This window comes from Bombina bombina, chromosome 3, assembly GCF_027579735.1.
Source record: "Bombina bombina isolate aBomBom1 chromosome 3, aBomBom1.pri, whole genome shotgun sequence".
In the NCBI taxonomy this organism is placed as follows: Eukaryota; Metazoa; Chordata; class Amphibia; order Anura; family Bombinatoridae; genus Bombina; species Bombina bombina.
This window is the reverse complement of record NC_069501.1, coordinates 1,005,469,472-1,005,487,212: the sequence shown is the minus strand read 5'-3', so window position 1 is coordinate 1,005,487,212 and position 17,741 is coordinate 1,005,469,472. Positions and strand designations below refer to the sequence as shown.

The 17,741-nt window shown below is 37.4% G+C and overlaps 1 protein-coding gene across 1 annotated transcript in view; it reads right to left on the bottom strand.

Annotated features, from left to right (window-relative positions):
* The window catches only part of LRP1 (LDL receptor related protein 1), a 595,167-nt gene that overhangs the window by 34,740 nt on the left and 542,686 nt on the right, over window positions 1–17,741 (bottom strand). Inside the window, 5 exon segments of the mRNA XM_053708175.1 lie at window positions 1,347–1,481; window positions 4,310–4,435; window positions 6,631–6,753; window positions 8,024–8,143; window positions 16,731–16,863. Of these exon segments, the coding sequence (XP_053564150.1) occupies window positions 1,347–1,481; window positions 4,310–4,435; window positions 6,631–6,753; window positions 8,024–8,143; window positions 16,731–16,863 (637 nt within the window).

Below are 17,741 nucleotides of genomic sequence, written 5' to 3'. Positions count from 1 at the left end.
GGTATCTTTTGCTGAAAAGCATACCTAGGTAGGCACAGGAGCAGTAATGCAGTACTGCAAGCTAGCTGCTGACTGGTGCCTACACATATATGTCTCTTGTCATTGGCTCACAAAATGTGTTCATCAAGCTCCCAGCAAGGCATTGCTGGTATTCAACAAAGGATACCAAGAGAATGAAGTAAACGTGATAATAGAAGTAAATTTGAAAGTTGGTAAAAATTGTATATTCTATCAGAATCACGAGGAAACAATTTTAGGTTTCATGTACCTTTAAGGACCTGCATCTGATCGTAGGTTTAGGTGTATTTCTTTTTATTATTCTCAATGACAGATTTCAAGTGAATGAATGTACTCTGGCTTAAATTCTCTCTCCTAAAGTTGTAATTTATATAAATGCAAAGAATAAATAAAAAAAGAAAAATGTGAAATTAGAGCCTTTAAGGGACAGTAAACACCTACAAACCATTTTTGTTGCCTTGTTATAGAATGACATATCAGCAAGGTCTAAACATTTAAAAAAAAAATTAACAATGTGTTTACTGCAGTTGTTTTTCAATAGCCAAACTCCACTAATCACTTGTCTTATTTGGAAGAGCCGATCTGTGCTTTAGTCTGCAGAGAACAAGACTTGTCATGGTCATTAAAGGGACAGTCTACACCAGAATTTTTATTGTTTTAAAAGATAGATAATCCCTTTATTACCCATTCCCTAGTTTTGCATAACCAACACAGTTATATGAATACACTTTTTACCTCTGTGATTATCTTGTATCTAAGCCTCTGCAAACTGCCCCCTTATTTTAGCTTTTTTGATAGACATCCATTTTAGCCAATCAGAGCTGGATCCCTGGAACTCCACGTGCGTGAGCACAGTGTTATCTATATGACACATATGAACTAACACCCTCTAGTGGTTAAAAACTGTCAAAATGCCCTAAGAGAGAAGAGGTGGCCTTCAAGGGCTTAGCAATTAGCATATGAACCTCCTAGGTTTAGCTTTCAACTTAGAATACCAAGAGAACAAAGCAAAATTGGTTATAAAAGTAAATTGGAAAATTGTTTAAATTACATTCGCTATCTGAATCATGAAAGTTTATTTTGGACTAGACTGCCCCTTTAAGTTAGCATAGAGTGAATTGTTTTGCAATTGTTACCCGATAAAGCCAATTATGGACATATATGTAGCAGTTAGCCTTAAAAAGCCAGCAGGGTGCATTTCCAGCTCTGAAAATTACAAAATACAATTTCATTGCACATAATTAAACATATTTAATCTGAAGGTGTCTACTGTCCCTTTAAGCTTCTGACAGGCAGTTGCAGCTGCTAGTAACAAATATTAGTCATACCTCTGCAGGCAGCTCGGCCTGGTATCCTCTGAAATCCATTCTTGCAAGAGCAAAATACAGCAGTTGGTGTCTGGACGCACTTTGTTTCCTCTTCACAAAATGTATTGTTGATAAGGCAGCTATGAATTTTAGGATCTGAAATGGAAAGCAAAGAATATAAAATAATAACGTAAGAAATGTTCTTTGTCCCATGTAAGGGCCAGATTACGAGTGAAGTAATTTTTTTGAGCTTGGAGATTCCCACTTGTATTACAAGTTGAAAGTAAAAAGTTTGCGCTCTTGCGTTCGCAAAGTTGCGGTAACAAATAGACTTTGAGATGTAGCAAATACAAAATTGCATTCCCACATAGATGTCAATGGAGCCCGAAAAAGGTGAAAAAACCAAGACCCAGAAGTAACGCAAACACGATCGCAGTCATTTGAAAGCACAACATAAGAATATAATATTGCATATTTCATAATTGCATATTCACAATCCAATGTTCTGCACATAGCAAAATAGGTTCTATTTATTCTTACAAATATATTTAAATATACAGTATATCTGATGGATTTTTGCGCAAATATATATTTATACCTAAAGTCTTGAAACAAAGATGCACTCTCTGGGTTTTCCAAACAAAGTCAGCTTTATTGGATGATGTTTCAGAGATACAACATCCCTTTCATTAGATCAAAAATATTTGACTGCTGCAATGCCTAGGCCATGGGGGATTGACGTGATAATGAACACACGTCCATCGTAATCTTTTTGCCAGCTCGTTCCCTCTATTAGTTCTAATAAATGGGGAGTATGTCTCACATAGGAGCTTAGGCATGGCACCATGGGTTTTAATATTTGATCCATATATCCCGACAATTTGGTGGTGAGTCCCCCTATCCCCGACACTATCAGCCTACCTGAAGGGTTATTTAACCCTTTATGAATTTTGGGCAGGTGATAGAATATTGGGAGAACGGGGTTCTCCACCACCACATAATAAATTCCATTGTTGTGAGTACTGTGCTACTTCTGCCATCTCTAATAAGGTCATTATATTCTTTGAAAAAACCCTTTGTGGGGTTGCCACTTAGGATACGGTATGTTTCCTTATCCCCCAACAAGAGGTATGCTTCTTTCGTATATTCCCATCTACCCTGTATCACAATTCCTCCGCCTTTGTCGGCACTGCGAATAATTATATCTTTATCCTCACTCAATTGTTTCAGGGCCATATGTTCTGCCCTAGAAAGGTTCCCATGGATAGTCTTCTTCTTTCTATCCCAGCACAAATATCCCTAATCTCTTTCTCGAATAGCGATTCAAAGACTGGTATAAAATTCCCTTTTGATTGTATAGGATAGAACAAGGAAATAACTATGATTCATGGGTATAGACCTAGCTTCCTCCTCTAACACAGAGACAGTACGCTGTCAATGCCCTAGACACACTTAAATGAACACATCTTGACAAAAAGGGAAACGAGGGATATATACGGTAGTTCTACGTGGATCATTGATTGCAAATAACTTTTAATCATCGCTGTCACATACCTCATATGTTTGAGGGTATACTTGTGAGTGTGCATCTTTTAACTTTTTACAATAAACTGCTATTTGGTTAATCTGCACTTAGATCACCTGTGCACTCCATTTGTTGCACTCCATTTGTTCTGTTTTACAGATCGTTCTTTGAAGCTGTCTTTTAGCCACGGAGATCACACCAGTGAGCCGAGAAGGAGCTACACATTGGATACACAGGAATTACGGAGTTACGGAAAAGACTAAGTATATTTTCCTTCTCTGAAGGACTGAATTTGAGTTTCCTGTTTATTTAATAACGAATGGACTTTAAGTGATCACATTTGTTTACGGTCACATACGTTTAATATTATATGCATTTAAATATTGTATATGCATTTTTAATATTGTATATGCATGCATCTCTATATTAAAGCCCTTTGAGTCCTTATAACTTTTTAAAATAATTTATTTTTATATAGTGTTATTATAAGTGTAACTGTACTATTACATTTATTTTTTATGTGTTTTTGACACTTTTAATTCAAGTGTATCAGTTAACCAGAGCTCTTAGGTTGCGGTAATTGTAGCTTAAATCGCGATTGCTCTCACGCTTTCGCATTTACTTTCAACTTGTAATACGAGCGGAATTTAACTTGCACGCAAACAGCCATGAAAACCCAATATCGCTTGCGAGCAAACGATAGTGCTCCACTCGGGATCTAGCCTTAAATAAGGCTATTCTTATATTTTTTTGTTTTTTTAAATATATTTTGTTTACTGAATAAACTTGTTAGACTTGTGAAGGTGTGTCCCTCTCCACTATCAAAGCTGTGGGAGTTATCTTTATCAGCCAGTGAACAACTGATACCCAGGTATCAGTTGTAGCAAACAAGAAGTTCTTCATTTTAATGTATAGAGCATTTACTTCATCTTTTTCATGTGAAAATATATTTTTAACATTTTACATGATTAAGAAAAAACTGACCACAATCTCTCTTTAATTAATGTGATGCTAAGTCCTAGCATTTTTATATGCTAGGATTTACCAGAGCTACAAATAAAGGGGACTTTCAGCATAAAAAGCATAAAAAACTGAAAGTACCTTTATTTACAGCGAGTTTATGCCGAGATGAGCACCTCCGGCCGCCTATGGCAAAAGGCTATTTTTTCAATAAGGTGACGATTCCACCTCTTAGTCAATAGCCGGATATATATATATTTATATATATTATAATGATAACATGTTTAAGAATAGTTAAAAAATGATGTTTCCTTCTTCTTCACATTAGCATAAGTTAGGTTTGAGATTCAACCTAATGCCTAAAATTAAAGGGGAATGCACCAATTTTTTTATATATATTTATACACACACACACACACATATATATATATATATATACACACCTACCAGCTGATCCCAAACAAACTTAGTGAAATGAGTTGGTACCCACAGTACTTACCGTGAGAACAATTTTGCTCATCTGAACCATCTCCACAGTCATCAAATAGGTCACAAAGCAGACTGGAGCTGATGCATTTCTTGTTCGCACACTGGAATTCTTTCCCCATGTCACAACTGTCTAGTTCTAAAGCAGGAAAAATAAAGTACTTAGAGGCATGATGACTATGACAATGTGACAAATGCTTTACACTACTGCCTCTCTATGAGTTCACATTTGTTAATTCCTTTTGTATGACCATATTTATATTTATTCAATTGATGCACACCCTTTTTTAGCAGATGTAGCACGGGGATACACAGCTCTTTCATGATTCAGATAGAGCATGCAATTTTAAGCAACTTTCTAATTTACTCCTATTATATAGTTTTCTTTGTTATCTTGGTATCTTTATTTGAATAAGCAGAAATGTCAGCTTTCGAGCTAGCCCATCTTTGGTTCAGCACCTGGGTAGCTCTTGCTGATTGGTGGCTAAACCAAGAGAACGAAGAAAAATTGATAATAGGAGTAAATTAGAAAGTTGCTTAAAATTGCAAGCTCTATCTAAATCATGAAATAAAAAATTTGGGTTCAGTATCCCTTTAAATAATTGCCCAGGAGTACTGCAGAAGTGTAGACAGGCCATTTGGCTTCATTTAGCTATTTTTAGGGATCTTCTGTACTGTTAGTCCATTGGTCAATGGGGATAATCACCCATCGCTTTATTCTGCGTTATTTTGATTAATTGGTTCACATTAAAATTGGTATGTTAATGTGTCTTTATTTAACGTTTTATATTAAATTAAAAGTGAAGTTTTATTTTATTAGGCTTTCCTTCTTCACATTAGCTATTGATTGTATAGAACACACTCCTATATTTATAAGTTTAAGTGTGCCATATTAATATATTCAATATGTAGCTTTATTACTGTGGGGAGTTTAGGTAGTGTGTTTGACACCCAGCACTCTGAACTAGGTTTCAGGTGTATTTTTTATGCTAGATTTGGGATTCATACAGAGTATACCATTTTTTTAAAAAAGTTTCTAATTTACTTCTATTATCAGTTTTTCTTTATTCTCTTGGTATCTTTAGTTGAATAGCAGGGACATAAGATTAGGAGCCGGCCCATTTCTGGAGCACTATATGGCATCAGTTTTGCAAGAATGTTATCCATGTGCAAGAGCATTAGATGGCAGCACTATTTCCTGCCATATAGTGCGCCAGATGCCTACCTAGGTATCTCTTTAACACAGAATATCATGGGAACGAAGCAAATTTGATAATAGAAATAAATTGGAAACTTTATTAAAATGGTCTGCTCTGTCTGAATCCCAAAAGAAAATGTTTGGGTTTCATATCCCTGTGTTTGTGGAAGAGAGTGGATTAAGGGATGGAAAAGAAATGGGGAGGGATTGTAGGTATTTTGAGGCTTACAAATATGTTTTTTGTGTCTTGATAGAAAAAATTGGGCATTCGTTTGTTCCCCATACCGGAGGATGGAAGAAACAGGGGCACGTGGTACATGTGGCTGCAGGTCATCAAATTTAAGACACTGTAGTGCATGTTGTTTAAAGGGGCATTAAATACAACATTTTCTACATAACAATAACTATTCTACATAACAATTTTATTTAACTATAGGAAATGAAACTTTGCTACATTTCTTATCTATTTTGCCTGCTATTTATAAAATTGAACTCAGAAAAGTGTTCCTCCATTGTCCCAGAGAGGATGGAGTGCATCCTACAGGATACAGAACCCCAACACTTAAACATTCTACAAAGTGGTTGCTTGATCAGTGCAAAAGCTCATTTATATCTGTCACTACTTAACCCCAGAAAGGAGATAAGATAAACAAACTCAAAATTCTTTAGAAGGGTTTTGCCCTTGGACTGCAAAAGATAAGAAAGTTTTATAATTACAATTAAACACCATGCTTAATTGCGGACATATACTATGCATATATAAATATTAAATAATACATTTAATGTCCCTTTAAGCAAGACTATAAAATAGGCACAATGTAATGTGTATTCTTGAATGGAAGGTTAGCCATGATGTATGTCAATTGGATGAAGGAAGCTTTGTGGAAGTCACTAAAGGGATAGCATGATAAATAGTAGGGCAGATAGACTGCAACCCATCTTGATTGATTTAGAAATTACAACACAGGTAAAACAGAATCATCAGGGCTTAAGTAGTATGAGAAGGAATCATACTCTGATTGATAACTGAGGTAGAGCTATATGTGGAGGGTCAGCAGGCCTGCAGTATTACTACAGATGGGTCTAGTTCTCTAGGTAACAAGTGACATTTCAGTTCCTCCCCTCATCTCACATACCACAATTTTCTTCATCTGAGCCATCTCCGCAGTTATCAATACCGTTACAGACACGCCCCATATTCAAACACACGCGATCATTCCTGCAGCGGAATTGCCTGTATGGTGGGCAAGTGAACTTTACTGTGAAAGACACAAACAAGAGGGAAAAAATTATGTTACTGGCATCCAGGAAGCTATCACTAATACCCTTTTATAGATTTGCATCCTACATATGCTTGTTCTTTTCTCCGTAACACACACATCTATTTTCCAAAAAGAAAAAATTATGTAATATACACATCTCTCTTACTTTCATAGATTTTTTATCATGTGTGCACATTGTATCTTTCCCTCATACTTGTATTTGTTTTGTTCCTTAGTGCACCTCAAAAGAGGAACTATCATTTTGGATACTTTGAAATTGGCTAAACAATACGGTAGTGAGGCATGCTTGATTTTACAAAAAGATGTATTAGCATCAGAAAAGGGTGTTCTTACCCTCACTTTTCAGATCACTAGTTATACATCAACTTGAATATTGTAAATAGTTCTGAATGCCACAACTCCCAAAGGAAATAAACAAACTGCAAATGGTTCAGAAGAGGGCTACTAAAATGGTACATGGTCTAAAAAAAATAAATTTACAAAGAAAGACTCAATAACATAAATATATACAGCTTAGAGGAGGAAAGGGGCTTAATAAAAATGAACAAAACTTAATAAAGCTGAATCGTTTCACAAAAGGAGCAGGAGCAGAACAAGGTGTCATGGTCTCAGGTTGAAGGATAGTAGGTTCAGGAGTAATTTGTGGAAGCACTTCTTCACAGAAAGGTTAGTTGATTAATGGAATACACTGCCATTGGAGCTGGTAAAGACAAACACTGTGGGGATTTTGAGAATGCCTTGGATAGACATAAACTACAAACTAGTTAAGTTTACACTATCGGAAAAATGGACAGATTTGATTAAATTATGGTTCTTATCCGCCATCAAAATTCATGTTCCTTCCCTAGTTAAAAAGGATGATCTTCCTGAAGTAATTGATGACTCCAGACTAGTCATTCACTGGCTGTTCATGTTTGTGAAGTTATCAGTAAGGTAATCTGCTAATCATTCTGAAGTCATCACCTAGAATGTTTTACCTTAGCCGATGACTTTACAAGTCTGATGATGTGCACATGACTTATAAAGTAGTTTGATGATCATCAAATAACTCCATGATGGTATCTAAAGTAATCCTGTTTGTCTTGGGTATGTTTTAGGTTGTCTCTGAATGCTATCTATGTTTTTAGACAATATCCTAAATTCTAATAAAATAATACAATACCTTTCTAATACGATTTTCACAAAGAAATAAAAAAATCTTAAAACGTAAAATCAATCAAAACATTAGACCCTATAATGGACTCACAGCACTCTTCTGGCTTCTCATCAGAGTTGTCTCCACAGTCGTCCTCACCGTCACATTTCCATGCCAGAGGTTTGCAGAGTGTGTTGTTGCACTGGAACTCATCAAGTGGACATGTTCGAACTACTAAAGAGAAGCATTTGGTAATTGAAGTGCCCAAGGTCCTGATGTCAGGGAATTTAACAATAAATGTATAATTTTATGTGTCCCAACCCTCTAAAAATGAGTTGTAGGCGTTTGATTTATGAACAACAGCATATTCTATTAAAAAATATACATAACATGATGTGACCACAAAACATGTGATATAGGATTCTCTGCAAAATGTTTGTGAAATTTCCTGTGGTTTACAGATAAGAATAAAACAGTTAAATAAAGATTTAACTATTTCTATATGAGATCAGGTAGATGCACTAAAAGTGTTAACAAATGATGTTGCCTAGCACTGCACAGTCCATTCTATGATCACAGGTTAACAAAGGAATTCATTAAAAACAAAGATAAAGCACAGCACTAAATGGATAGGGTAACTACTAAATGCATATGTATAATCTTTGCAGTTATATAAACATGTGTGACCTTGCACTGTTATGTATAACGTATATATCTCACTATTGTCTTTGTATCATAAGTAGAATTCCCATTTTGTATCTGAAAGGTTTTTCTAAAAGATGCATTGGATGATGATACCCATGCTTGTGGCAGGGTGCATTATCTTGTTATCTGTCTCTTATAAAGTATAATGCATAATCTGGTATATGTTTAAATATATGCTATTAGTGCGCTCATATTACAATTTAAGTGTTGCACTCATGCACAATCCAAAACGCCACAGCAAAATGCAGTGCTTTTTAAGAGCTGAAGTAAACCATTACCGCTTGTGTATTAACAAAAACACATATATATGTGCACAGATGCATTAGACTATAGCTCAAGCAATAAAAGATGCATTTGGAATTTTGATACATGTGGGCTATTGATTGTGCTAGAGTGATGATAACACACAATAGCACTAATATTTTTGCACTGCACTTGTGTCATGAAGACCCAAGGATTTAAGGATGTCAGGGGTTAATTTTTTCTTACTTTGCTTTTTCTTCTATGTTATTTACCGTTTTGTTTTATGTTTTTAAATAGCCCAGAACTCTAAAAGTCAAACTCATGGGGTCACTGGTTTTTACTATCTACATCTGGTTCATCAGGATACAGGGGGCAATTAAGTCTTCTCACTACAGTGATTTTTATGAGTCAAAAAGGTCAACCCAGGGGACAGAAAACAATGTCCCTAGGAAGGCACCAACCTGAGGTCGATCAGAGGTTACACTCTAGGATATCTTAAAACATGCTTTAATCACATTTATGGTACTGGATGACAAAAAAAAAACATAATTTATGCTTACCTGATAAATTTATTTCTCTTGTAGTGTATCCAGTCCACGGATCATCCATTACTTATGGGATATTAACTCCTCCCCAACAGGAAGTGCAAGAGGATTCACCCAGCAGAGCTGCTATATAGCTCCTCCCCTAACTGCCATTACCAGTCATTCGACCGAAAACATGCAGAGAAAGGAAAACCATAGGGTGCAGTGGTGACTGTAGTTTAATGGAAAAATTACCTGCCTTAAAGTGACAGGGCGGGCCGTGGACTGGATACACTACAAGAGAAATAAATTTATCAGGTAAGCATAAATTATGTTTTCTCTTGTTAAGTGTATCCAGTCCACGGATCATCCATTACTTATGGGATACCAATACCAAAGCTAAAGTACACGGATGACGGGAGGGACAGGCAGGCTCTTTATACGGAAGGAACCACTGCCTGAAGAACCTTTCTCCCAAAAACAGCCTCCGAAGAAGCAAAAGTGTCAAATTTGTAAAATTTGGAAAAAGTATGAAGAGAAGACCAAGTTGCAGCCTTGCAAATCTGTTCAACAGAAGCCTCATTCTTAAAGGCCCAAGTGGAAGCCACAGCTCTAGTAGAATGTGCTGTAATTCTTTCAGGAGGCTGCTGTCCAGCAGTCTCATAGGCTAACCGTATTATGCTATGAAAAGTCTGACGACTTAAGAAATCCGCCTCCCAGTTCTCCACTCCCGGGATGTGGATTGCTGACAGGTGGCAAGAGTGAGACTCTGCCCAGCGAATTATCTTTGATACTTCCATCATTGCTAGGGAGCTTCTTGTCCCTCCCTGATGGTTGATGTAAGCTACAGTCGTGATGTTGTCCGACTGAAACCTGATGAACCCCCGAGTTGTTAACTGGGGCCAAGCCAGAAGGGCATTGAGAACAGCTCTCAATTCCAGAATGTTTATTGGTAGGAGACTCTCCTCCTGATTCCATTGTCCCTGAGCCTTCAGAGAATTCCAGACAGCGCCCCAACCTAGTAGGCTGGTGTCTGTTGTTACAATTGTCCAGTCCGGCCTGCTGAATGGCATCCCCCTGGACAGATGTGGCCGAGAAAGCCACCATAGAAGAGAATTTCTGGTCTCTTGATCCAGATTCAGAGTAGGGGACAAGTCTGAGTAATCCCCATTCCACTGACTTGGCATGCACAATTGCAGCGGTCTGAGATGTAGGCGTGCAAAGGGTACTATGTCCATTGCTGCTACCATTAAGCCGATCACCTCCATGCATTGAGCTACTGACGGGTGTTGAATGGAATGAAGGACACGGCATGCATTTTGAAGCTTTGTTAACCTGTCTTCTGTCAGGTAAATCTTCATTTCTACAGAATCTATAAGAGTCCCCAAGAAGGGAACTCTTGTGAGTGGAAAGAGAGAACTCTTCTTTTCGTTCACCTTCCATCCATGCGACCTTAGAAATGCCAGTACTAACTCTGTATGAGACTTGGCAGTTTGAAAGCTTGAAGCTTGTATCAGAATGTCGTCTAGGTACGGAGCTACCGCAATTCCTCGCGGTCTTAGTACCGCCAGAAGAGCACCCAGAACCTTTGTGAAGATTCTCGGAGCCGTAGCCAATCCGAATGGAACAGCTACAAACTGGTAATGCCTGTCTAGAAAGGCAAACCTTAGATACCGGTAATGATCTTTGTGAATCGGTATGTGAAGGTAAGCATCCTTTAAATCCACTGTGGTCATGTACTGACCCTTTTGGATCATGGGTAAAATTGTCCGAATAGTCTCCATTTTGAACAATGGAACTCTTAGGAATTTGTTTAGGATCTTTAAATCCAGGATTGGCCTGAAAGTTCCCTCTTTTTTGGGAACCACAAACAGATTTGAGTAAAACCCTTGTCCCTGTTCCGACCGTGGAACTGGATGGATTACTCCCATTAATAAAAGCTCTTGTACGCAGCGTAGAAACGCCTCTTTCTTTATTTGGTTTGTTGACAACCTTGACAGATGAAATCTCTCTCTTGGGGGAGAGTATTTGAAGTCCAGAAGGTATCCCTGAGATATTATCTCTAGCGCCCAGGGATCCTGGACATCTCTTGCCCAAGCCTGGGCGAAGAGAGAAAGTCTGCCCCCCACTAGATCCGTTCCCGGATCGGGGGCCCTCAATTCATGCTGTTTTAGGGGCACCAGCAGGTTTCCTGGCCTGCTTGCCCTTGTTCCAGGACTGGTTAGGTCTCCAGCCTTGTCTGTAGCGAGCAACAGATCCTTCTTGTTTTGGAGCAGAGGAAGTTGATGCTGCTCCTGCTTTGAAATTCCGAAAGGAACGAAAATTAGATTGTCTAGCCTTAGGTTTGGCTCTGTCTTGAGGCAGGGCATGGCCTTTACCTCCTGTAATGTCAGCGATAATTTCTTTCAATCCGGGCCCGAATAAGGTCTGCCCTTTGAAAGGTATATTAAGTAATTTAGACTTAGAAGTAACGTCAGCTGACCAGGATTTTAGCCACAGTGCTCTGCGCGCCTGAATGGCGAATCCGGAATTCTTAGCCGTAAGCTTAGTTAAATGTACTACGGCATCTGAAATAAATGAGTTAGCTAACTTAAGAGCTTTAAGCCTGTGTGTAATCTCATCTAATGGAGCTGATTCAAGTGTCCCTTCCAGAGACTCAAACCAAAATGCTGCTGCAGCCGTGACAGGCGCAATGCATGCAAGGGGTTGCAATATAAAACCTTGTTGAACAAACATTTTCTTAAGGTAACCCTCTAACTTTTTATCCATTGGATCTGAAAAGGCACAGCTATCCTCCACCGGGATAGTGGTACGCTTAGCTAAAGTAGAAACTGCTCCCTCCACCTTAGGGATCGTTTGCCATAAGTCCCGTGTGGTGGTGTCTATTGGAAACATCTTTCTAAATATCGGAGGGGGTGAGAACGGCACACCGGGTCTATCCCACTCCTTAGTAACAATTTCAGTAAGTCTCTTAGGTATAGGAAAAACGTCAGTACTCGACGGTACCGCAAAATATTTATCCAACCTACACATTTTTTCTGGTATTGCAACTGTGTTACAATCATTCAGAGCCGCTAACACCTCCCCTAGTAATACACGGAGGTTTTCCAGCTTAAATTTAAAATTTGAAATATCTGAATCCAATCTGTTTGGATCAGAACCGTCAGCCGCAGAATGAAGCTCTCCGTCCTCATGTTCTGCAAGTTGTGACGCAGTATCTGACATGGCCCTAACATTATCAGCGCACTCTGTTCTCACCCCAGAGTGATCACGCTTACCTCTTAGTTCTGGTAATTTAGCCAAAACTTCAGTCATAACAGTAGCCATATCCTGTAATGTGATTTGTAATGGCCGCCCAGATGTACTCGGCGCCACAATATCACGCACCCCCCGAGCGGGAGATGCAGGTACTGACACGTGAGGCGAGTTAGTCGGCATAACTCTCCCCTCGTTGTTTGGTGAAATGTGTTCAATTTGTACAGATTGACTTTTATTTAAAGTAGCATCAATACAGTTAGTACATAAATTTCTATTGGGCTCCACTTTGGCATTAGCACATATAGCACAGATGTCTTCCTCTGAATCAGACATGTTTAACACACTAGCAAATAAACTAGCAACTTGGAAATACTTTTCAAGTAATTTACTATAATATGAAAACGTACTGTGCCTATAAGAAGCACAGAAAGAGTTATGACAGTTGAAAGTTAATAAACTGAAAGGTTATAGCATCAAATCTTTGTAAAAAACACAATTTTAGCAAAGGCTTGTTCCCATTAGCGAAGGATAACTAACCCTGATAGCAGAAAAAAAAGTTACAGAAATAAACGTTTTTTATCACAGTCAACTACAATCTCACAGCTCTGCTGTGAATGATTACCTCCCTCAAAACAAGTTTTGAAGACCCCTGAGTTCTGTAGAGATGAACCGGATCATGCAGGAAATACAATGAGCTTCTGACTGAATTTTTTGACCTCCCCCTCACACACAACAGTGAGAGAGATCAGTAAACTGTCATAAATTAAATAAAACAACTGCCAAGTGGAAAAAATAATGCCCAAAACATTTTATTCACCCAGTACCTCAGAAAATGAAACGATTTTACATGCCAGCAAAAAACGTTTAACATAAATTAAGTGTTATTAAAGAGCCTGTTGCCAGTCCCTGCAAATTAGGCTAAAGTCTTATGCACACAGTATAATTCCAGTGAAGTGCCATTCCCCAGAATACTGAAGTGTAAAATATACATACATGACAGCCTGATACCAGTTGCTGCTACTGCATTTAAGGCTGAGTTTACATTATATCGGTATGGCAGAATTTTCTCATCAATTCCATTGTCAGAAAATAATAAGCTGCTACATACCTCTTTGCAGATTAATCTGCCCGCTGTCCCCTGATCTGAAGTTTACCTCTCCTCAGATGGCCGAGAAACAGCAATATGATCTTAACTACGCCGGCTAAAATCATAGTAAAAACTCAGGTAGATTCTTCTTCAAATTCTACCAGAGAAGGAATAACACACTCCGGTGCTATTATAAAATAACAAACTTTTGATTGAAGGTATAAAACTAAATATAATCACCATAGTCCTCTCACACATCCTATCTAGTCGTTGGGTGCAAGAGAATGACTGGTAATGGCAGTTAGGGGAGGAGCTATATAGCAGCTCTGCTGGGTGAATCCTCTTGCACTTCCTGTTGGGGAGGAGTTAATATCCCATAAGTAATGGATGATCCGTGGACTGGATACACTTAACAAGAGAAACAGACATGTCATGTTTGGTATCAAAATAATCATCATGATGTTACAATGAGATTGCCTATAAGTGTATGTCTACTGTATTTACATAATTGAAATTATAAATGATTCTATAGCTTGAGTCAGGGTTACAGGGCTTTTTATGGCCTGCCATAAGAGGGATGGCTACCTTCCTTGCCCACCCTGGAAAATAATGTATTTAACTGTGATTTGGGTAAAATAATATTGTCATTATAGATGGGAGGCTATGTGTACAGCGTATTTGACTATTCTTCATTCCATCTCCATGGAACAGACACTATTCTGGTAAAGTTATATGTTCTGTAATATTTGACCTTTTTATTTTAAACTGTTGCTGTGTGTAATTTTGTTTGTTACATTTTTTTTCTATTTAAATGCACTGTGACTCTTTTTTCGTTCATAATAAATGTTTCTTTATTAAGTTTTTGCCTTTGTCTAATATTTGAACCACGTTACAAAAGAGACTAGTATAACAGAATTGTGTTTTTTTTCGATTGATTTTTGCCAAATTGTGTTTTGGGATTTTTAATCTGTTCTTAAAGGGACAAGTAAAAAAAAAACTTTCATGATTCAAATAGGGCATGTAATTTTAAACATCTTTCCAATTTACTTTTATCATCAATTTTGACAGTTTTTCACCCCTAGAGGGTGTTAGTTCATGTGTTTCATATAGATTACATTGAGCTCATGCATGTGAATTTATTGAGGAGTGAGCACTGATTGGCTAAAATGCAAGTCTGTCAAAAGAACTGAAAAAAAGGGGGCAGTTTGCAGAGGCTTAGATACAAGGTTATTACAGAGGTAAAACATGTATTATTATAAGTGTGTTGGTTATGCAAAACTGAGGAATGGGTAATTAAGGGATTATCTATCTTTTAAAACAACAAAAATTCTGGTGTTGACTGTCCCTTTAAGGATTTTCCATATAATAATTTTAAGGTGGTGGCAGCAGAGATAGTTTATTGTGGGTGGCATTAAAGGGGAGTTTGGGCATTTTTCTAGGTCTTGTACAGACTAGAGAGTGTTGATTAACCCCTGCACCCACTGAACTAAGTTACAGACTTGCCTGAAGAGCCAAGACTGTGACAAAATGGCTAAGATGGAAAGGGTCAGTTAACCCTTTCTCTGACACACTAGTGATTGTTGTAGGGTTTGTTAACCCTGTATGTCACAACTTGTAATCTAGCCCTAAGTAAGTTCAGATCATTATTGAAAAAAAAAACACATGCGCCAACATGTTAGAGAGCATGTTATTTTTTAACTAGAGTATCAATTTAAAAGAATAATTTTATTTTTTTCTATTTTTGTTTTATTTTATATATCAGCTTCATTTGTGAAATTTGTTACAAGCTAATAAGATGGGTACAAAATTGAGATGGTCTTCTCTGTATATCTAAAAGAGGATTCTTTTTCTGCCATTCCCCATGTTGTCTTGTTGGACTAAATTAAATGTTTAATAAATGTATGTATGAGCATTCACAGGGTTTGTCTCACAGGTCTCAGCAGATTTACTAAATGTGGGTTAAGTTTAGTTGAGGGCTTTTCCCTTTCCCATACACCACAATATTAAATTGGAATCAGTTTAATAAAGGGCAAGCCTATAACTTTCTTAGAAAAGAATGCCACTGGGCTGTCTTGGATTGAAGCCTTGTATTAAAGGGACAGTAAAGTGAAAATCAAGCTTAAACGGATTGGATAGAGTACAAAATTTGAAACAACTTTCCAATAAACTTTAATGGTCAGTTTTCCTTAGTTCTCTTGGTACCCTTTGTTAAAGAGCAATCCTAGATGAGCTCAGGAGCGTCCACGTTTTGTGTTTTGCAACGTTTATAGCAATATCATATATAGTTGCAAACACTGCTGCCAAAGACTGCTATAGACATGTGCACAATCCTCAGATCCTATACACCTGCCTAGGTTTACTCTAAACAAAGGATATAAAAAAACAAAGCAAATTTGATACTAGAAGTAAAAAATTGGAAAGTTGATTAAAACTGTAAACTCTGTCTCCCTGGTTTTCAAACCTGTCCTCGGGCCTCCCTAACAGGCCAGATTTTCAGGATTACCTTGGATAAGAGCAGGTAAAATAACCATGTTTACAAGTCAGCTGATTATTACACCTGTGCTCCAGTTTAGAGATCCTCACAATCTTGTCTGTTAGAGACGCCTGAGGACAGGTTTGAAAACCACTGCTCTATTTGAATCCTTTAAAGTTAGTTTTGACTTTACGGTGTCTTTAATGAATAAGAAGGATAATTACATTTGAGAAATGGGTTATGCCTCCAGCTGCTGTTGTCAACATAACTGGAATGAATATAGGTTGTTGTCTTAGCAAATCTTGTCACTAGCTATGCATTCTTGCACTGATATGGCTGAGGGTTATTGTAATGTGCACTGCTTATTTGGAGGATATCAACATATTTAGCCCCTTAAATTGATTTTCTTTTGTATATCCATTTAAAGTCACCAATAAAGCACTTTATCATTCATTTGTCTCTTAATGTCCCCTTGAATCCCAGACAGAGGTTCCAGACGTTACCAGTAATGGTCAGAGTCACACTTACCTCTGGTGTTGCAGTTCTCCTCGTCACTTCCATCCATGCAGTCAGCATCAGCGTCACAGCGCCAGCGATGTGGAATACAGTGACCATTGTTACACTGGAACTGGTCTGGCTCGCAGCGCACCCTGCAGTCTTTCTGTTAAACCATGACAAAAAAAAATGTAAATTTATATGATCAATCGTTCTTTCTGCCAAAAACACATGAACACATAGCTCAGAAACTTTACATTACGAGTTTTAGCTAAATCCAGAGAGCGCTGCTGTCCTCTTTTTATGAATTAGAAAATGATCTGCTTTTTTATATAACAAAATGTTTGTAGATCTGTAATTGATCTTGAGGATTTATTTCCCTAACGTATGTAACATGATTTGTTTTTACTTTTTATCTTCCATTACAACTTTAGTCATCGATATTATATTAAAAATCATGATATAAAGGGGCATTTAATGACATAAATGCAATATGCACCTTTATTACACTGAAAATGTTACAAAAATAAATATAAGCATTAGAGACTATAAAAGTGCAATAAAAGTGACAAAAAAACTCCACCAATGCTAAACCTTTGGCTGTAATAAGCGTAGGCTGATCTAGGCAGTTCCCACCAGTGTTAATTTTGTCGACTAAAACTAGACTAAAATGACTATAAAACTAAAGAAATTCTGATGACTAAAATACGACTAAAACTAAAATGACATTTTAGTCAAAAGACTATGACTAAAACTAAATCAAAATTTGCTGACAAAAACATTTTATGCAAGTTGTTATAATCAATCCATATCTAATTACTGCTCTTTTGTAAAATTTACGAAGAACAATCAATTGATTCTTCCTATAGAAATAAGCATAACCCACAAATATGGGTTTAAGTTATGCTGTGCCTGTGCTAGCTGCAGAAACTTTTTGTTGTGTTGCGTTACTTGATACTTGTTTTAATTATTAACAGAGAACTGTTATATTAATTATATTGAGGAGCTCTTTGCAATCACGTCCTCTCAGCTTGGCAGTAAACT